The 20959-nt window shown below is 50.9% G+C and overlaps 7 protein-coding genes across 7 annotated transcripts; 3 read left to right on the top strand and 4 right to left on the bottom strand.

Annotated features, from left to right (window-relative positions):
- Window positions 1-350: 350 nt before the first annotated feature.
- On the top strand, window positions 351-8385 carry N7517_003135 (uncharacterized protein; the record flags this gene model as incomplete). The annotated part of the gene is made up of 2 exons (XM_056720865.1): window positions 351-433; window positions 522-8385. 2 exons carry the CDS (start codon window positions 351-353, stop codon window positions 8383-8385), a joined length of 7947 nt encoding a protein of 2648 aa, XP_056585000.1.
- Window positions 8386-9085: 700 nt separating this feature from the next.
- N7517_003134 (TLC domain-containing protein) lies at window positions 9086-10432 on the top strand (the record flags this gene model as incomplete). The annotated part of the gene is made up of 2 exons (XM_056720864.1): window positions 9086-9562; window positions 9680-10432. 2 exons carry the CDS (start codon window positions 9086-9088, stop codon window positions 10430-10432), a joined length of 1230 nt encoding a protein of 409 aa, XP_056584999.1.
- A 579-nt stretch (window positions 10433-11011) lies between these two features.
- On the bottom strand, window positions 11012-12573 carry N7517_003133 (SWIB/MDM2 domain-containing protein; the record flags this gene model as incomplete). The annotated part of the gene is made up of 3 exons (XM_056720863.1): window positions 11012-11536; window positions 11589-12457; window positions 12519-12573. 3 exons carry the CDS (start codon window positions 12571-12573, stop codon window positions 11012-11014), a joined length of 1449 nt encoding a protein of 482 aa, XP_056584998.1.
- Window positions 12574-12975: 402 nt separating this feature from the next.
- Window positions 12976-14298, bottom strand: N7517_003132 (proteasome regulatory particle lid subunit RPN6; the record flags this gene model as incomplete). The annotated part of the gene is made up of 2 exons (XM_056720862.1): window positions 12976-13982; window positions 14037-14298. 2 exons carry the CDS (start codon window positions 14296-14298, stop codon window positions 12976-12978), a joined length of 1269 nt encoding a protein of 422 aa, XP_056584997.1.
- Window positions 14299-14521: 223 nt separating this feature from the next.
- On the top strand, window positions 14522-15921 carry N7517_003131 (rRNA-processing protein SOF1; the record flags this gene model as incomplete). The annotated part of the gene is made up of 2 exons (XM_056720861.1): window positions 14522-14524; window positions 14581-15921. The coding sequence occupies 2 exons, from the start codon at window positions 14522-14524 to the stop codon at window positions 15919-15921; spliced, it is 1344 nt and encodes a 447-aa protein (XP_056584996.1).
- A 198-nt stretch (window positions 15922-16119) lies between these two features.
- Window positions 16120-17388, bottom strand: N7517_003130 (Short-chain dehydrogenase/reductase SDR; the record flags this gene model as incomplete). Its single annotated transcript, XM_056720860.1, has 2 exons — window positions 16120-16707; window positions 16867-17388. 2 exons carry the CDS (start codon window positions 17386-17388, stop codon window positions 16120-16122), a joined length of 1110 nt encoding a protein of 369 aa, XP_056584995.1.
- A 1511-nt stretch (window positions 17389-18899) lies between these two features.
- On the bottom strand, window positions 18900-20437 carry N7517_003129 (phf1/phf2 family PHD finger domain-containing protein; the record flags this gene model as incomplete). Its single annotated transcript, XM_056720859.1, has 2 exons — window positions 18900-19310; window positions 19379-20437. 2 exons carry the CDS (start codon window positions 20435-20437, stop codon window positions 18900-18902), a joined length of 1470 nt encoding a protein of 489 aa, XP_056584994.1.
- Between the last annotated feature and the right edge of the window lie 522 nt (window positions 20438-20959).

Here is a 20959-nt window from a genome sequence, read left to right as displayed (position 1 = left end):
TTGCTGCTGACTCAGGTTTTGTTTACATGACGATCGTAGTTGCCCCGGTTGCTATGGCCGTGAGTGATGTGTACAAGGCCGTAGTACCTCTCTCTCTCCAGACAGTTCTCATTCTCCACTTGCTTTCCTCTTATCAAGCTGATCTCCCGGTGATTTTCTCTCCTCCACCGAGTTCTGAGATTGTTAGCTTTTGCTTTGTTCTTCCAGCGTTTCCTCCCTTGTGTTGATATGCCTTGATGACCTTGCTTCTGTTTTTACTTTGAACGCATTCTACACATACCCTACATACATTCCATCGATATTGTCAATACCTCTCTGAGACATCTTGACAATCCATTCACGAAGACATCATGCCGTCCCCAGACAAGGACACCCCCCGTGACCGGGAATTGGTCCGGCATTCAATGACATACTCCGAGTCTAAAGTTCCAATGTAGGTTGTGCAACTAACGCCTCCGGATTCTTCTTATGACGGTCCTCATGGGTGATTTCAAACAAATGCTAAAACGTGGCCTACGCAGGTGGGACAGTTCGGATCCCGAGCGTGCGCCTCCGCCGCTACCAATGAATCCTCGTTCGATGAGCCCAATGAGCCCTGCGACGAGGTCCAATGTTTCCCCCAACATTCAGGCAGTGGCCGCAAAATTTACAGAGAGACCCAGCGAACATGCGCCGAGCTCTTACACAACAAATCCCATGCCACTCAAGTCTTCCTCTCCAGAGAGGTCGTTGGTCAAAGGCCAGCACCACAAGCGCATGCAGTCACTACAGCCTGAAGATACCCGACAAGATGCGCGCAGCGACTTTATGAATTACCTCGAGAACAGATCCCCAGAGCGCCCTCTTCGTGCAACGATCATTGAGGCGGCCAAGCCACGCGATCCTACCAAGTCTATCAGTTCGCCAGCGCTCCGTCAAGACGCGGACCGGGAGATGAGCTACTCCCTGTCGAGTCGGTACTTATCAAAGCCAATACTGGGAGAAAGTACTCCGCCATCAGCTACAATGTTAGCCCTGCAAAACATGCAGCTACCTTTGGAACCCGACCCTCCATCACCGTCCAAACCACCGAAAATGATCGCTGCGCCGTTTGAGCCGCAACCCCATCCCACAAAGAATACGAGCATGGATACACTCTCAAATCAAATCCATAGTCTCACGGACATTGCAAGCGGCTTGCAGCGTGAGATGATGAATTTGAGCCGACGCAGCAAAGATAATGCCACCGACTTGGTCAGCCTCAAAGCGGCAACCAACGCACGCGACGAAGACATTCGCAAGAGTCTTAAGGACCTGTCTTCTCATCTTACAACCAAATATCTGGATGCTGATGCTACAAGGTTTGATTTCAGCAATCTTTTCAAGGGTGGTGATGGGCCTAACCCCAAGGATCCGGATAGTCCCGTCTCGAAGAGAAGCTACTCCGTGCCTCGCATGCCGAGCCCCAACCCATTCGCGTTTGATAGGGACTCTTGCGTCTCCCCCGCACCGATTTCCGACGGGTCCGCAGCCCTTGCTTTGCTCGAAAAGGTATTACGCGAAATGGCGACTAAGGAAGGTGAGGAGAGGATCTTGGAGCTTGTTGAAGAGATCAGATCTCGACCCGCAGCTACCGCTTCGGACAAAGATGCCGATGATAAGATCACTGTCATGCTTGAAGAGATCCTCAACCTCGTCAAAGAGGATCCCGCGAGCAAAGCCCTCGTCCGATCTTACGGCATGGCTGCCAATCCTGATAATATCGAATCTGGAGATGCCTCCCCCGAGGCCACACGATCTGGTTCGATGGGATCAGTGGATCCCGAAATTGTACGTGCACTTGACCTATCCAAATCGGACAAGGGAGATGGTTCTTCGCCGAATCCCGATGAAGTTTTGGCAATTCTTAGAAGTGTCAAGAATAGCGTCGTCGAGGCAGGTGGAATGACCAATGGTGTGAAATCCTTGGTACGCGAACTACGAGGTGAGGTTCTGGGCATGGGTCGAGAGCTCGGCCGGCGGCTAGACGAGATCGAGACCTCCCGCGCTAATGACGAGCCCGAGGAGCAACCTCGGGCTGCCGGCCCAGAAGAAGTTTCCGCAATCGTCAACCGCAGCCTGGATGACCTCAAAGAGCAGCTGGCTGCTACTATCAACGAGAGTCGGCAGCAATCGTCCGACCTGTCCGAGTTCCGATCAACCATGAACAGTGCCGCAATCTACTCTGTGGTGAAAAAAGCCCTCGATGAGCTGGAGCTTCCTCAACCCCAAGCCGAGTCTCGAGGTGCTGAAATGGACAGAGAAGATATCCTCGAGACTGTTCGCGAAGCTTGGGAGACCTACAAGCCCGAAATTGAGTTTAACAACTTTGGCTTGGAACGAGATGAAATCCTCACATGTCTTGAAGAAGGGCTCAAGTCTTACCAACCCCAGCACGAACAGGCCGTCACCTACGACCAGGTTCTCGCAGCCGTCGAGGACGGGATGCAGAAGTTCATTCCTCCACAAATCGAGCACCCACCAAGTATATCTCGGGACGAGATAATCTTGACGATCCGGGAATGCTTGGAGAAGCAGCCCGAGCCTGCCTCCAGATCCCTTGACGAGGAACACGTCGGCCATCTCCACTCGATGCGTGACGAGATTCTCGATGCTGTTTCAAAAGCCATGGCGAGTCATAACGAAGGTTCAAGGTCTCTGGACGAGGAACATGTCAATCACCTCTATTCCGTCCGCGATGAAATTCTCGATGCGGTCACTGGGACGATGGCAGCCAACAATATGCGCCCCAAGTCTTTGGATGAGGATCACGTCAGTCACCTCAACTCTGTTCGCGATGAGATCATTGAAGCCGTCACTGGGGCAGTGACAAGCCATGCCGCAGGTTCCAAAGCCGTGGACGAAGACCACGCCAGTCATCTAACTTCTCTACGGGACGAAATCCTTCAGGCAGTTGCTGGAGCGATGGCTACGAACAACACAGGCTCAAAAGGGTTAGACGACGATGATATCCAACACCTGTACTCCATTCGTGATGAGATTCTGGACGCGGTCACTGGAACGATGGCAGTCAACAGCACAGGGTCTAAGGCTTTGGATGACGATCACGTCAATCACCTCTACTCCATCCGCGATGAGATCATTGAAGCTGTTACTGGAACAATGGCAAACCACAGCACCTCCAGGTCTTTGGATGACGACAACGTCGGTCAACTAAATTCTATCCGGGACGAGATCCTCGGCGCATTGGCCGGCTCCATGACACAGAGCACGCTGAGCAAGGATTCATACGACTCTGGCCTTGGCCGTGATGAGATTGTCAGTGCTGTCTCCGATGGCCTCGAAGCCCATTTCACCGCAGCTAAAGAGATGGATGAGCCACGAATTTCCCGCCATGACATTATGAATGCTGTCAATGAAGCCTTTGATGCTCAGCAATCAGCTCTTACTATCCCCCACACGAACATCTCTCGTGATGAAATCTTGAATGCCATTGCCGAGGGCATTGAAAGTTCAATGAATGCTCAGCAATCAGCCCTCAGTACCAACGTTCAGCAGACTGTTTCTCGTGAAGAAATTTTCAGTGCCATCGTGGATGCCATCGAGCACTCGCGCTCTTCCCTTAGCAATAATGCGGAGCCTAGTATTTCTCGAGATGAGATCCTCGGTGCCATTTTGGAGGGCATGGAACACTCGTCAACCCGTCAAGAATCGAATATCTCCAGAGATGAAATCTTGAATGCCATTGCGGACGGTATTCAGAACTCGAATAACTCCTCTTCACGTGCTCTCACGTCGACTGAGCATGAGGGCGAGGACCACCAGTCCACTCCCTCCCGCGAGGAAATTTTTACCGCAATTGTCGAGGGCATTGAGCACTCTCATGCTTCGCTCGGCATAAATGGCCATCATAGTGTTTCCAAGGAGGATATCATGAGTGCTATCGCTGAAGGCATTGAGGCCTCGACAAGCAGTCAACAGTCAGCGCTCAGCACCAATGTCCAAGAGCCGACGATCTCACGGGAGGAGATTTTGAGTGCCATTGCAGAAGGTATTCAAAATGGCAACTCCATCACCCGGGAGATTGAGCTGAACCAGGACGACCTAATGGAAGCAATCACCTCCGGTCTCAACGAGGCGATCAGCACCGCAAATACCAATGTTGGTGGGGAGATGACGGAACGCCTCCAAACTTTGTTCGAAGGTATGAAGGAGGAATTTAAGCAGTACTCGGCCGCTGGTGGAAGAGACACCGAGCAAGTCCTTGACGCAATCAAGGATGGCCTCGATATCATTCACAAGGACATTGAAACTTACGTGGTTACCGCTGCCGATCTTTCCGGCAAGGACGAAGTTATTCATACAGTCAAAGAAGGTTTCCGACTTCTTCAAGCCGATATGGAGAAGACCATTACGGATACATCTCTTTTGACTGCGCCACGAGGCAATCCGGATACACCTGAGCTTCTCGATGCCATGGAAAAAGAGTTCGAGCACCTACGCGGGACGATCACCACTCTTCTTCTACGGGATAATGCCACCGAAGACAAAGATGAGATCTTGGATGCTATTCGAGACGCTGCTGATCGCCACAAGAATGAGTCTGCCGATGACGTTGTCAATATCATCAAGCAGGAACTTGAATGTCTCCGAGAGCGCATGGAGATGAGCGTCGTTCGCACGGAGCCTGGCGCCGAGAAGGACGAAATCATATCCGCACTCCGTGAACATTTCGACAATCTACGTGAAGAGAGATCGCTCAAAGATGGCAACGAAAATGATGTTGTCAACACCATCAAGCAGGAATTTGAGAGTCTTCGTCAGCGCATGGAAATGAGTGTGGTTCATTCGGAACCCGGTGCCGAGAGGGACGAAATCATTTCGGCACTCCGTGAGCATTTCGACATCCTGCGTGAAGAGACCTCACGTAGAGATGGTAACGAAAGCACCTTGTCCGCGACAAGTGAGCTCCTCGATGCATTCACAGATGGTGTTGACTCGATCCGTGATGACCTGAAGAAACTACTGGAGAAGCCCACTGAGTTCGACAGTTCCGAGATTCTCCATACCATCAGAGATGGTCTCGCGGACTTGAAGCTTGAGATGGATTCTCTCCGCGAGTCCAACAAAGAACTAGATGATGTCAGTACCACCCGCGGCGGGGAACTCATGCTGGCAAATGAGCCTAGCATTGGACCTGACATTGATGGTCTGAAAGTGCTCATCACTCAGCTTCAAGACAAGGTCGAGGCCATTGAAACTACTCCTCGTGCCGCAGAGCCTGCTGAGGATGCCCTCAAGCGCTCGCACCTTGATGAAATCCTTCTTGCGCTTCACGAAGTTCAACTCGCCATGGGCGAGATGAGTACTCAACAAAGTACCGAGAAAGATGATCGCGCTCGAAAGGAAGACACTGAGGTTCTCGAGCAGTTACTCTTGAGTACCAAGACCCAGATCGATGAGCTTGTCTTCCCTTCGCCAGATCAGGTCGCTACCCCTGAGCATATTGGAGCCCTCGAGACCATGATCCGAGAGGCCAAGGATTCGATTGCCGAGTTCTCTAGTCGTGTTGAAGCCGAGGCTCCCACAAAGTCCGAGATCGGCACTTTGGAGGGTCTCATCAAAGAGGTCTGGGTTGTCCTAGATGAGATGAAGAGCAAAACCAAGGACGGCGAGGAAGAGGACGATTCGGACAAAATACTCAAATCCGATCTCCAAACAGTGGAAGCCATGATCTTCGAGGTCAAGACTCAAGTTGACGAACTTAAGCTTCCTGATGTGGATACTCTCCCCACCAAGATGGAGATCCAGGAGCTATCGACACTTGTATGCGATTTCCGAGAGAAGATGGAGAGTAATAACGAATTGACCGCCCAAGGGTTCGACGCCCGCAAGGTCGAGCACGGCGGGCTTGCCGAAAAGATTGACGAAGCCAAGTTTGTCGTCGGTGAGCTTGGGGACGAACTCAAGAGCAAGCTTGACGGCAGTACCGAAGGTCTGGCCGAGCTTAAACAGCTCCTCGAAGGACTGGCAGTCACTGCAGAGAGCTTCACTACCGTCGACAGCATCAAGGAGCTCACAGACCTCATCAACCGAGAGTTTGACCGTTCTCGGGGCGAGGAGGATGCAGTCAAGCTCGAAACGGAGGAGCGGGATGCCGCTACAATGATCAAACACGACGAGACGCGGGCCGCCATCATTGTGGAGCTTGGCACAAAGATTGACGAGAAAATTTCTGAAGTCCTGGCCAAGTATGAAGATGCGCACACGTCCCTCCACTCGAAGTTTTCAGAGACCGAAGAGAGAGACCTGGCACACACCGAATCTTTGACAAGTACAAGAAGTCTTGCTGAGGACATCAAGCTTGTCATTGGTGCTATGGGTGATTCTGTTAATGAGACCTGTGAGCGGTTAAGTGTGGACACGAAAGCTCTCATGGAACAAGTCGATCAGTCTCGCCAGAAAATGGAGGACATGCACAACGATGTGAGATCGCACCAGGAGCAGTCTCACGCCGAAAACGAAAGGGCCGCGGCTGCTACTGATCGAGTGGAGAGCAAGCTCCTTGAGTTCCACCCTCGTATTCTGGAATCTGTGCAGGAGATATTGACACTCGTCAGCCAGCACTATGATCACTCCCAGAAGTCAGCAGAGGACTTAAAGTCGGAATTATCAGCACTGCCTTCAAATATACCAGCAATGCTACCTGCGCTACCTCCACCAGAATCAGACCGCGCACTTGCGATCGAGGATACTCCGCTACACAGCAAAATTGACGATCTTTTGGAACATGCCAAGAACAACAAGGTCCACGAGGTTTTGAGCACTTTGCTCGATCACTCGAAGAATGACCAACTCCATGAGAAGCTTGATCGCGCTCTAGATCAAGGGTCAGGTTCCAATGATCAAATATATGAGAAGCTCAATGAGCTGCTCGATCACGCCACCAATGGGAGTGGTCCTGTTCATGAGAAACTGGACGCGTTGCTCAGCCGTCCTCCGAATCCACCGGAATCTGACCAGTCTGTTATCCAGATGACGAAGCTGGACGAGATGCACAGGGACATCATGGAAAACTCCCGCAGAATGAATGAGATGTTCGCCGCCCAGTCAGTGCTGGTCGCTGAAGATACCGAGCGAAAGCGGCGGGAAGCTGAGGAGGCTGCGGTCGCCCTCGAACGCAGAGTTTCACAGCGTGAGCAAGTGGAAGCGGAGCTTGTTTGTTTGCATGAAGAAAAGGATTCTATGCTGAACATGATTCATCGTCTAAGAGCAGAGAAGGAAGATATGATCAAGCAAAACAACAAGCTCAGCAAGGACCTGTCTGGTCTTGAGACGGCCCTAGAGATACGTCACGAAGAGATGCGACACATGGAGGAACGCGCGGATGGCCTTGAGAAACGCATTCTGGAGGGTGTGCTCGACCATGCTCGTGCCGTTCTCCTTGGGCGATCCAGTAGCTCGCAGGCCATGAACTTAAAGAGGAACCGCAGCACTCGGAGTACCCGTTCCTCACGCACAGGCGCCCGCAGTCCTAGCGTTGCGAGTACTGCCAGCACTGCCAAAGAGCCCAAGGATAGCCGCAGTCTGCTCGGCAATGGTGTCGGGATGGCTTTGAAAAGAATGCCGACCTCGCTTCATGCTGGCACAGTTGCTGTGCAGCCCAACATCGGAAAAGAACGTCGAATTCTTAGTTTAAGTCATGTCACAGGCAACCGCGGTCTGGACCGACAGGTGAGTGTCAAATCTGGCATCACGAACTTGAAACGCAGCCACTCTGTCAAATCGAATTCTCTTCGCAAGACTTCTTGGGCTGGCCCAACTTCTGTTGCCGACAAAGAGAACGAGCCGTTCCACGAAGAGGACGAGCTTGCCAGCGATGTGGAAGATGCTGGTCTACAGCGGAAGGCCAGTTATGCGGAAAGCAACGCCCCTACCGACCGCAAGACAAGCTATGCAGAATCCGACCTTGGCACTGGAACTGAACGCAACTATGCCCCGAGTAACGCTGGCACTGACCGGCGAACAAGCTATGCAGCAAGCAATGCAGGCACGGAGCGCAAAACAAGCTACTCTGGCAGCGTCGTCGACAGCGTGGTTACAGATGCTACGGATCAGCGTCGTGCTAGCGGAGTGAGCTCCACAAACTCATACAGTGTGGCAGAGAGCTCAATCGCTGAGCATGACCACGAGGACCACCATGATGATATTTCTATTGATGGATCCGAGTCAGATGATGCGCGGACAGCACGAGAGGATGCAGAGGATTCTGGAAATGAGCACCAGAATGAGGATCACGAAATGTCCCGTCAGATCAGGGAGGCCAATCAGGCTGCCGAAGCCGAAGTTCTCAAGCTGTTGGCTCCCCCTAGCGACAGTGGACTTGGCACTGATCTTGCGGTGTGATTGGAATTTTCTTTTTTGGAGTTGTGGTGCTTGCACTTTGATACTTTCTTTCTTTTTCATATACCACTCTTGTTTTGTTTTTTTGTTGGATGACCTGAATGACTTTCGTTTACAAATGTGTATTGCTTAATTATCTTTTTACTCTCCCATAACTCATGTGATGTAGTTTGTAGATTGTATAGATCCATGTCAAGGTCACAAGGGTATAAAGAAAACTCTCCTGCTTAAAGTATACTTTTCTCGCCTTTTTCTGCTATCTACCTTAAAAGACATCTATGTTATAAATATCTGAGACCGCTAAAAAATACTGATAAAAAGACATCACAAGACCGCATACGCGGCCGTCTACTCTTGTCTTTTTGAATCACAAGTCATATTTCTAGCTTGGAATGTAAGTCTACAAGCCTCGACGAACAAGGCAGGTGATCAGGTGACTCCCAACAAATCATTGCTGCCTGAGGCTAAGCCGAGGCGCTTCACCTGGTCACCTTCTACTCCATTTTCCCATGGAGTACGTATTTCTCTCATCTTCCTAGTTCTTTGGGTTTTCTTTGTTTCCTTTTCCTTTTTCCTTTCTTCATGATAGACAGGATAGGGTGCTCTCTCAACTGCATATAGATCTACATTCCCCCCGATCTCCGAACCTCAAGAGCTTTCCCCCACATCGGGTGATCACAGCTAGTTGAGGGGAACTCCCACGATGTTGGACCCCTTCCCACCGCCTCCGGAATGGCTGCGGAGCTTCACAGAGCCCTATGCCATCCGGTTCAACAGCCCAACGCTTACCGACCATATCCACGAGGTTATCGCAGCGTTCGTCTTCTACCTGTTCATCCATGCGGTGCTCTCGCCTTGCCTCTCGCCAATCCTCTTCAAGTCTTATAACAAGCTTACTCCCCGGACGAAGCTGAACTGGGATATCCATGTTGTCTCTTTTGTTCAGAGTATTGTCATTAATGCTGCCGCCCTGTGGGTCATGTACTCCGACGAGGAGCGCAGCTCCATGACCTCCGGTGAGCGGGTCTTCGCATATACGGGTGCCTGTGGTCTCATTCAAGCTTTGGCTGTGGGATACTTTGTATACGACCTGATTGTCAGCATTGTGCACGTGCGCATGTTTGGCATTGGCATGCTTTTCCATGCTGTCAGTGCCTTGTGGGTGTTTAGTCTAGGATTTGTAAGTTGCCTCTCCAATCTGCCTGATATAGATACATTCAGTATCAAGAAGATCACCAGCATTCATGCATTTTCTTTTCTTTTCATATCCAAGACGCATCTAACATAATCTCCACAGAGACCATTCCTAAACTACTTCGCCCCAACCTTCATCCTCTATGAGCTCTCCAGCCCATTCCTCAATATCCATTGGTTCCTCGACAAAGTCAACATGACCGGCAGCCGCGCTCAATGGTACAACGGCATGGCCTTGCTCTTCAGCTTCTTCGCCTGCCGCCTTGTCTGGGGCACCTGGCAAACCGTCGTGGTGTACGGGGACATGTGGAATGCGCTCCAGCACACCTGGTCCGCAGCCGCAGCCCCACTCTCTGAACCCGCGAGCGTCAACGCAAATGTCTTCTACCCAGCCCGCGATGGCAGCTTGTGTGTCAACGAAGCCTGCGCGCGCGCCAACGCCGAGATGACCAAGTTCAAGGGGTACACTGCGGGAGGTGTACCGACATGGTTGGTCGTGACCTACGTCGGATCCAATTTGATCTTGAACTTCCTGAACTTTTTCTGGTTCTCCAAGATGGTCGAGACTGTTCTCAAGCGTTTCCGCACTCCGGCTGAGACTGCTGCTGCTGGCGAGAAGAAAGGGGAGAAAGAGCCTATTAGTGCTGAGAAGGCTGCGCAGCTCAAGGAAGATATTGTGCGTGATGTTGTTCTCGAGGCGGCTTCCAAGCTGGAGCAGGAGGAGACTGCCATCATGCAGGGTGATCTTTCCTCGTTGCGGGAACATGTCTCCTCGGGCGTGGACTCAGGCCTAGGGGAGGAGCTGCGGAAACGGAGGGCAGACCTTGTTGCAAAGGTTCCTTTGCCTGGTGCTTGAGGTTTGAGCGGGAGTTTAGATTATTATTATAATCTATGTATCTTTGAGGGCTGTTAGTTTTCTCTCTTTTGTGCAGTTTTGCTTTATGATTGGGATGATTTTGAATCCTCTCCATGTTGCTTTCCCCTGGAGTTCTGTGGGCTAGCTTCAGTGCACATTTTTTTTGACTTCTTGGACCTATCTCTCTTATACTGGATGCAGGGATATAACACCTGGCGTGATGGCTTCCAGAATCTGAAGTATTTGAAGTTTCCTATAGATGGTTATTTGGCCCAGGTTCCATCTTGAAATTTAAGAGGTCGTCGGGTCATGTCTATAATATATCATCAGATGTACTGGGTTCTAAAAGGGACCACACGACGATTAAAATCCGGAATCATATTGCATCATATCAGATTCTTAAAATACGGATTTTGGAACAATTCAATCCTGCCTTTCATACCCCGGCTACACCAGTCCGAACACCACACAAGCGCCCGATATCAGATAGAAAAAAAAGAATACATCGACCCATCTCCCTTGCATAATGGTTGGCAATGTAGAGATGGGAGTTCAAAGAAAAAGACAAAGCTGGAAAATCTACCGAGCAGCCGCAGCTTCGGGTTTAGCCAGCATGTACCGCACAGCTTCCTTAGCAACCTCAGAGTCCCAGGGACCATCAACACCGCCATAACGGAACTCAGGCCCGCTACCATCCTCGCCGCCTCCACGGGTGGCTTCACCCATGATAGTCTCGAGGTCGCGGCGCTGAGAGCTGATCCAGCGACGAACAAAATTGGCTGGGTCCTTGCTCAGAGCAGTGTAGAATGAGTGGCGGGCACGGGAGTGTGTAAGAGCCTGCACAATCAAAGCAACTTGGTCATCAAGCGAGGAGATCTGGCGTAGACCAGCTGTGTACGCTGGGTTCTGAGTGAGAGCCATCATCTTTGTGCGCAGCGGGTCTTCAACTGCGACCTGGATATCGTAGATGGTCGGGGTTGCGTCGGCGTGGAACTCTTCGTCGACGCGAATGGTGTAGGGAAGCTTGATAGGTTCCATTGGGCTGGTGTGAGGACCGACACTTTCAGGGATCTGGGGGAAGAACATTTGCTCTCGGCCAAAGATCTACGGAACTTATTAGCAGAGTTTGGAAATACCAAATATTCAAAGTACATACCGAGCGTAGACGGTGATCACAGCGCACTTGTCGCTTTTCCTCGTCTTCCTGCAATTCCATGGCTCGAATATAATCCCAGATTCCGAGAACAATTCCACTCCGGGTCTCCTCTTCGACATCCAGAACCTCGGCCAGCTCCTTGCTCAACTTGTATCGCTCTGGAATTTCATCCCGGACAAGGCTGATAGTGACATTCAGATTGTCCTGTGAGGCTCGGGAGAACTGTAGACTATCAAATTCGGCACCTGGGGGCGGTGGTGTGCTGGAGTGTGTGTTTGGTTTAGACCAGTTAACTGGCTTGACCTCCTCAGGAATTGCCGCGGCGGGCTTGTCAAAGTCGATGGTGATAGCCTTGAAGAAATGAGAGAAGCGCTGGGACTGGTTCTTCGATTCAGCTTTCTTCGCTTTATCCTCCTCAGCTCCGTCGTGGTCCATCGCATCCTCATCTTTCTCGTCCTCGTCGGGGACCGTAGGGTCGGTTTCATCGTCGAGCAGCCGTCCTTCAATGCGCACTTTGTAGCGACCGGAGCCTGGGTTGTTGCCCGGGCCTTGCCATGGCTGGCTTTCGACAGTATTAGAGATCCAGATGCGCATAGTCCGATACTTCTTAACGGTCTTGTTGATGGAGTCTTGGATATCCAGCCTCTTCCGCACAACGGCGGCATCCAGTCGCTTTTCTAAGTCGCGAAGGTTCTTATATTGCTGAACACCCTCGCCGATAATCACGTCTTCAATGCCGTCGGGGAGGTTCCTATCGGTTGGCTTGCGGCTGCGCCGAAGGGCAGCATCGTTGGGATGGGGCATGGGGCGTGCAGCCATGTACTGTTGAGCAGCAGCGTGCTGTGGCATCGGAACAGGCATGGCGCCACCTATAGAGATGTAAGATTAGAGCCGAGACGAGTGGGTGGAGACCGATGAAAGGGGACATACCTGGCCCTGGGGGGCGACGGGGCGCGGCTGGAGATCGCTGTGCATTTGGGGGCATGCTTCGAGCATAATGATGTGGCTGCATCGGCTGCTGCATCGGTTGCTGCATTGGAGCTTGCATTGTGTAGAAATTAAGCACCGTAACGGTGGTGGAAGGATGACGGATTGGGGGGAAGATGCGAGATGTTGGAGATGCGAGGTCGCGATTCTTTTGCCCGTCGCGCTTTACCCTTTTCGGACGATCGCGAACAACACTGTCAAGAGGACAAAACTCATTGCTCTACTTGAATTTTGCAGTTGACATTTCTTGAATAGCTAGAAGCTAAATGTCAAGAAATAGTCTAAATGTATAATTATTGATTACGTGCACACCTAATGGGTATTGAGTGTGATCGTGCATTGTCTCGATTATTTCCTATCAAGTCATCGTCTCAACGGCATTGGACATATCCCATCTTTTCTATTCCAGGAGAGACGCCTGGTTAGTATACAGACCTTCCACCACATTGCCGAGCTTTTCAATTGTCTCCAGTGCGGCATCGTAAGCCTGGTCCCGTTCTGTCTCATCGTACACAATCAAACATCCCGAGCCCTGGTCCAATACACCGATGATCACCTTGTCCAAGATCATTTGAGACAACTTCCTTTCCACCTGCTGTGTGTCCAAACCCACCATCTTTGCAATGTGGTCCAGCTCGACCCGGCTGAAGGGCTCAATGACCTTGATCAAGTTCTGTTCCAGCATAGCATCGTAAAGACGACGGAGGTGGTTTCGGATGAATACATCACTGCCAAGTTCGTATCTGTAGTCCGAAAGGGCCTTCTCGTACTCCTCCAGAGAACGGTTGGCATGGGCCCGTGCCACGGCCTTCATTGCCTCCAGGCGTGGACTGGCATACTTTTGCGCTTGTTTCGAGCCCTGCAGCTGTGTGACATCATCCACCAGGTTCAGCATGATCTTGCACAGAAGCATGTACTGCAATGTGGCCGTGGCCAAATCACCCTCATCGAGCGAGCTGTACCCCTCGAGTGCCTCAATGAAATAGGAGTATGAAGTGGTGAAGTCCTTGTCTTCGGCGTGTAGCATGCCGCTCTGCATATCTAGACCGGCCTGCAGGTTGGGTGGCGTGTAAACGGAGGCGGCCGACGTCCGTGCTGCCGTCAGAGCAGCGCGTGCCTTGGCCTGGTTACCCAGAGCGTGGTACACACGCGACTCAAGCAGTTGTACTTCCACCAGCATAAGCTTATCATCCAGGCGCTTCAGCTCACGGAGAAGTGAGTTGATAAGAGTGAGCGCATCGTAATAGGATTGCTTCTGCATATAGATGGCAACGAGTCGGGCTTGAAGGGCCTGGCGAAGGAACGATCGTCGCTCGGCAATAGCCCATTCTATGCATGATTGGATGACGCTGCCTTGGAGTTCGAGTGTGTTGGGGATTTCGCTAATCAGATCCAGAAGTTGACGGACTAAACAATCACAGTCAGACGGTTTCTATGAGCATGATCCAGCGCGCAACTTACCCAGCTTGGCTGTCTTCGCTTTGGCAAATGACGAGAAGGTATCACGGCTGGTCTTGATGAGGTCCGCGATCTCCTGTGGCTTCTTCGCATCCCGATGCAACTCGCCCAACCCAATCAAGGCATGTTCGTAGTCTCGTGAAGAGGCCTCTGTAGATCCTGGGCCCTCGGAGAGGATGTTCTGGTAACTGGTCGCTGCTTTCGAGGGATCCGACTTCACCAGATCTCGGATTTCTTGGATCCGTGGTGAGACCTTGGATGACATGATAAAAAGACGGCAAATGACGAGCGAGCGAGATGGGTAATTAAAGAAAAGTAGAACAAGAGAAGATGGTGGTTTGAGGAGAGGTTGATGACCAGGTCGGATGGGGAGCTCGAAGCTGGCGGCAGCTCATCGTCCTCTCACCGCCCGCTTGGCAAATCAAACAGAAAAAAGTTCCATCTTGGCGTTTTTCTTTTCCTCTCTACATCGTTTTCACAACAGCACAATGGTGAGTTTTTTCCCTTAAAATTATGTTTATTGGGTAGCCATGCTAATGAAGTATAGAAAATCAAAGCACTTTCCCGCTCCACGGCGTCGCAGCAGGCCCCCGGGTCCGCTGTCGTTCGCCAGTCGCGGAATCTCGACCCGACCCAGCATCCTTTTGAGCGGGCTCGTGAATACACTCGTGCTCTGAATGCGATCAAGATGGAACGCATGTTTGCTGCTCCTTTCCTAGCCCAGATGGGTAACGGACACGTTGACGGTGTTTACTCTATGGCAAAAGACCCCGGCTCGCTTGAACGCTTTGCAAGTGGCAGTGGCGATGGTGTAGTGAAGGTGTGGGATCTTACAACACAGGGCGAGGTTTGGAATACTCAAGGCCACGAAAACATGGTCAAGGGTCTGTGCTGGACCCCGGAGCGAAAACTTCTCTCGTGCGCGAGTGACAAGACGATCAAATTGTGGGATCCTTACAACTCATCATCTGAGGCCCCACCGATGGCAACCTATCTCGGAAACAGTGCCTTCACCAGCGTCACACATCACCGAACCCTCCCCTCTTTTGCTGCCGCTTCTGGTGTCATTTCTATCTATGACCTTTCCCGGCCTTCCTCCACACCATCGCAGACTCTGCACTGGCCGACCAGCGTTGACACTATCACATCTGTTGCATTCAACCAGACGGAGACTTCTATCCTGGCTTCGACCGCCATGGACCGCTCAGTCATCATGTACGACCTGCGTACTTCCCAGCCGGTGCACAAGACGACACTGAGACTGGCATCTAACGCCATTTCTTGGAACCCTATGGAAGCATTCAACTTTGCCGTGGCAAACGAGGATCACAACGCTTACATCTTTGATATGAGAAAGATGGACCGTGCTCTCAATGTTCTGAAGGACCATGTGGCTGCTGTTATGGATGTTGATTTCAGCCCCACAGGTGAAGAGCTGGTCACTGCCTCATACGATCGGACAATCCGCCTATGGAACAGATCGACTGGTCACTCGCGTGACATCTACCACACAAAGCGAATGCAACGTGTATTCTCGGCAACATTCACGCCTGACAACAAGTATGTCTTGACAGGATCGGACGACGGCAATGTTCGTCTCTGGCGTGCCAAGGCATCAGACCGCAGCGGAGTCAAGACTGCCCGTCAACGTTCCAAGCTGGAGTACGATCAAGCTCTCATCAAGCGGTACTCTCACATGCCCCAAATTCGCCGCATCAAGCGCCAGCGTCATGTGCCCAAGCCTATCAAGAAGGCTGGCGAAATCAAGCGCGAGGAGCTCAATGCTATTAAGAGGCGTGAGGAGAATGTGCGCAAGCATACTAAGAAGACTAATCTGGCGCCGAGAACCCATGAGCGTGAGAAGATGATTCTGGCCACCGAGCAATAAATTGATCCACTTGATTATCACTTTTCATCGACCAGGCTCGGGCGCAAGACTTGCAATCGAAACTATGGTCGAATGGGGAATATGTTCAATGAAGCAGATCGCTCTGCTTTATAATACATCTTAAATGGACTCATACAAGGGTCCCTTTTCTCATGATTCACGCCAATATACACCGCTCGGCTCCATTCGAGCAACCTATCAATCTGTCTTTCCGGATGTCTGCCGGCTTTGAGTCACAGCAGCATCTATTCCACTCAGATATCTCGCAACTCGCTGCACCGTAGCGGGTAGCACGGCATACCAATTCACGAGCGTTGCATAAATAGGCAATCTGATCACACCACCTCGACCGCTATCAATCGCTGCCACCATCTCCCGGGCAACTTCGACCGGCTCCAGAACTGGCGCAAAGAAATGGTTCGGTGCGCGCACCCAGTCGAACAACGGCGTCGACATCTGTCCAATTTCAACCAGCAATGTCTTGATCAATGGACTACCACGGATTTCTGCTTCTATCGTTCGATGCAACGCGCTAAGTCCAGCTTTGCTTGCTGCGTAGTCGGACAATCCTGCAGCACTCAGCTGGCCTAGCACGGAGCTGACTGTGACAAGGGTTCCTCCGTTCTCTGCTGCGATGATCCCAGGCAAGAAGACTTGGTACAGATGGAAAGCCGCCAGGAGATTAGTGCGGATCGTCTTTTCGAATGCGTCCGCCGGCAGATCAAGGAACGAAAGGCCGTTGATCCTGGCCGCGGCACAGTTGATAACGATCGTCGGTGTTCCTAACTGCAAGATATTCAGCGAATCAGACCCCAATTGAAGCAAGCCATAGCGCGCTATGAAAACAACTTGTCCAATCATTTAAATCCCCAGAACCGTAGTACTAGTAGGACGATATGGGGTCGAAGCTCACACGAAACCAAAAGCAGAAACAAACAAACCTACCTCTTGCAAAATCTTCCCCTTCGCAACCTCCAACGCACCCCTGTCCGCGACATCACATGTAATACACAAAACGCCCTCCCCAAAGACCTCGTCGCGGCTATCTTCAGGAACATCCTTAATATCCAGCACAGCGACACTCGCCCCGCGCATGCTATACATCTGCGCAATCAATAGACCTAGCCCACTTGCCCCGCCGGTGATGACCACGACCTCATTCTCGAAATCGACTGTACGCGGGGCGCCGTGGGCGGCGCGCTGGTTGATAACCCGCGCGACGAAGAGGACTGTCAAGACCGTTGCATAGCTCACGGTGAGGATCCATGCTGGGTCTGTTGATGGTGTTACCTGGGCGCGCAGGCAGAGGACGAGAATCCAGGCTATGAAGGGGTGGAGGAGGGATTTGGAGAGGATGCTTATTAGGGTGTCGATTGTCACGAGATTGCTGCGTGGATTGGTTGATCCGGGGGTTGGGTGGGGTGGTTTGGCTGTTGTTTTGAGGAACTGGGGGTTTGAGGATGGCATCGCAATGTCTGCTTTGCCCTTGACTCTGGCTCCTGGAGATTGGATGTCAGAGATGTGCAGTGAAGAGTGAGCACGACCTCGGGGCGCGTTTGGCTTTGCGGGGCTGATAAGAGATAAGACGATCTATAAGATCAGCACACCGCAGCAACTTGGGCATTGGTGACACTTGCTCTACAATTTCACTACCAATTGAATCAATTTTTGTTCTCTGTCTTGTAATGATATAAAGGAGGAGAAACAAGTGCTTAAATACCCCCATATTGACCTAGATATTCATCGGTCAAGCTAAATTCGTCTATAACACCCACTGGCCTATAGCAAGAATAACAAGATCTGCGGTACCTCATTTTCCCAAGAGCGCTAGATAGAATTTAGAAAATGCTTCGTTCTGACTGAATCTAGAGCTTTCAGGCCTTTCATGACCCACAAAGTGATTGCTGAGTATGCACATATATCCTACCTTAGAGCTTCCGTACCCATCCTCCATAACGGCTCACAACATGAATGAAAGTGGAACCTTGAAAGAAATCAAGTGCCTTCAGAAAATTCTTTGGACAACAGAGAGCTATCTCTGTAATAAAGGTTCCAAAAATTGGGTCGAAGGAGATGAGAGCAGAGCTCCTTCTAAGGTTGGTTCACAAAAAATTGGTGTTCAGCTCCTGACGGTCAATGGAGAACCCAAGAAAGTACAGTCTGTATCCACAGCGGTTGAAGGAGCACTGCCCGCAGGTTTGTACCCCCCCCCCCGAGATGCTTCGTGCCATTAGACGGGTAGTCCCAATCTAGTTTCAGCCTAACCTGGGCCGCAGCAAAGATCCAATCAGTGCCCTCAATAGATCCATCATTGGACGTGAGACTGAACGGTTGAGGGAAGAAAGAAGAAGAAAGAAGAAGAAAGAGAAAGTGGGAAGGGGCAGGTATTTATACCCCAGTAGCTTAAGACGATGGGGGAACATGGGTAGGTGACGATGTTCCCAAATAGGAAGCCACCTAGTTGGGAAGGTACGTACCGCGGTTACTATGAACTGTGACAATACTGTTCTTGCACTTCTCTCAACTGAGACGTTACTGATTCTCTGAGTTTCTTAGCTGAAAGAGTAAGGCCACCTATACTGCTTGCCTGACCAGTTAATTAAGCTAGGAGAAGGTAAGACAATCCCTAATATGGAAGAGAGAGATTGGAATCGAAAACCCGTAGAGAAACACTGGTGTATCGGGTTATCGTCAAGTAGCTATCGCATTTGAATATGGAAATACGGAGAAGAAAACCACATAGAACCTGTAGAACTCCACGTCAACTCCACGTCATAAGGACGAAATCGTGGTAGCTGAAGACCTGAAAAAGACATAAAACATTAAGAAAGAAAGTCAGATTCGCGAAACCCATTTGATCATATCAAAAATCCCTACTATTGCCGAAAAGAACAGACCAGCGCAAATCCACAAACTCCCCCATGATTGTGTCAGACAGTGCATTCCTCACTGCTTTAAACAAGAACATTGCGGATCAATCACCACTGCTTGCGCTGAGGCAGTGGTGAATGAGGCTTCTTACTCTGGGCCTCTTTAGCCGAGCCTCGGATAGAATGACTGAAGGTAGGGCAATCCTTATCCTCTGCCATGATGTCGAGATCGCTCGGGGTCAATGGCACCTGAAAGCCCTGGTCAGCTTCAGGATAAGCACGGTAATCTTCAGGGTCATAGTCCGATTCATGCTGGGATCCGACTTGTGAAGACTGAGACGCGGATGGAGTAGGAGATTGTAGTCGAGATTGGGAGTATGATGACTCGTCGTCGGTGAGAAGGTCGGAGTTCGAGGAAACGAACGAGGCCTTACGAGCGCGTCTAGCTGCAGGCGCAGCTCGAGATGTAGCCCTCCGCGCGGCCCTAGAAGGGGTCTGCGAAGTTGCCGTGGTAGAAGGCTGGGGAGCATTTGTGGAAGGATGGGCGTGAGAAATTCCAGCGAAAACCTGGTCCGTAGGGATACCACCAAGAGCCGCTGGGGGGCAGGGTCGGGAGCAGCATCGGAAACCATTGCAGCAAAGATTTTATCGGCATCCAGGGCAGTAACTCCGGGGGTTATGGTATCAGAAGCCTGACCCATCTGCTGGTTTGGATCCATAGCGTTAACGTTCTCGGACGGTGGTTCCAGACTTCCCCAATCCAGCAATGCAGAAGGGGGGTTTTTCTTCGGTGTAGGTTTGGAGGCCCGATTATTGTGTGGCGTCGCAGAAGGTGATGGTGTGAAATCAGTCACGGGTTGCATGTCGTGGGGAAAGATAGGAACCGACGGCCACTCATTCGAGACTTTCACTATAAGCTGGACTAGCGAATCATGCGAAAGAGATGACAGATACGCCCGTCGTTCTTCTTCTGAATAATAATTTCCACCAATTTGAGGTACAGACACAGGCTGTTTCTTTGGGCGTCCAACCTTTTTCACATTCGTTGGAGCCTTCTTTTGGGATTTGGTCTGGGCTGTCTGACGTTGCTCGGGTTTACATTTGATGCAAACCCAATCCATCTCGGGGATTTCGATAACCTCATTACCAATATTCGGATTGTGACATTTCTGATGCCACGGAGCATCACATGAGTCACATAGAACAATCAAATTGTTCGAGGGGCTGTGTCCTCGGTAGCAGCCGGTGCAAATTATATTTACCTGGCGGTTCAGACGCTTCCGCTTTTTTGCTGCTGCTTTGACAGGTGGCCCTTTTGTTGTCACAGGCTCGGTTTCTCGAACAACTGGCTGGGTAATACGGCGGCCAGATCGGGTTCTATTTGAAGCCAGGGCAGCACTGACATTTTGCTGACCCGTTTCCGTAGCCCCGGCTGTTGTGCAAACTGCCTCTTCCTGAGGCGGTGCTGGTGATCCCCAACTTTCCCAGAGTATATTATCAGCCACAAGATCCAGACGAGATGGTAGTGGCTGGATTCCCTCAGAGACACCCTCGTGGTCAAATATGTTGCCCTCATGAACGTTTTGGGGGTGCCCCGGGTTGATATCGGGGGCGGGGAGGTCCATGAATGCCGCCGAGACCCTCATGGTGAATTTCCTTGCAAATGGGTATTTTCAAAACCAGGACTTGGCAAGATTATCCCGGAGAACTAGTTGAGCTTTTGTGTGGAAGTAGAGAACAAAGCAATAGGTGATAGCGAGCGGAAAACCCACTATTTGTGTTCTTCTAGGGCAGTGCGAGTATTCCAGCCTGGTATAAACCACAATAGACACTAAGATGTTTGCTGAGTGGGCAGTCAAACATAGTTGGCTCCTCTCAATTCTTCAACTGGAAGTAGGGTTGAAGTGAAGTCGTTGCATGCAAGACCTTTCTTTGTATATCAGTCACGTGACATCCCTATGCAACCTTAAATGGCTTTCCTTTCTTCACTCGTTGACCGACGTATTTCGCCGAATTCGAGGGTCTTTGCGATTTGAAATTTAAACCTTGATCATTTGATCTAATATCGAACCTATTTTGTTTATTTCTTATGTGGATCTGGAGCACATTTGTCTTGTCCTCGAGTAGCTACTCGTGACATTATATACATATAGGTGATATACAACAAC

This window comes from Penicillium concentricum (genome assembly GCF_028827145.1).
Source record: "Penicillium concentricum strain IBT 3081 chromosome Unknown utg000001l_segment0_segment0, whole genome shotgun sequence".
NCBI lineage: Eukaryota > Fungi > Ascomycota > Eurotiomycetes > Eurotiales > Aspergillaceae > Penicillium > Penicillium concentricum.
The sequence above is the reverse complement of the archived record's forward strand: the minus strand, read 5'-3'. Positions and strand labels throughout refer to the sequence as shown.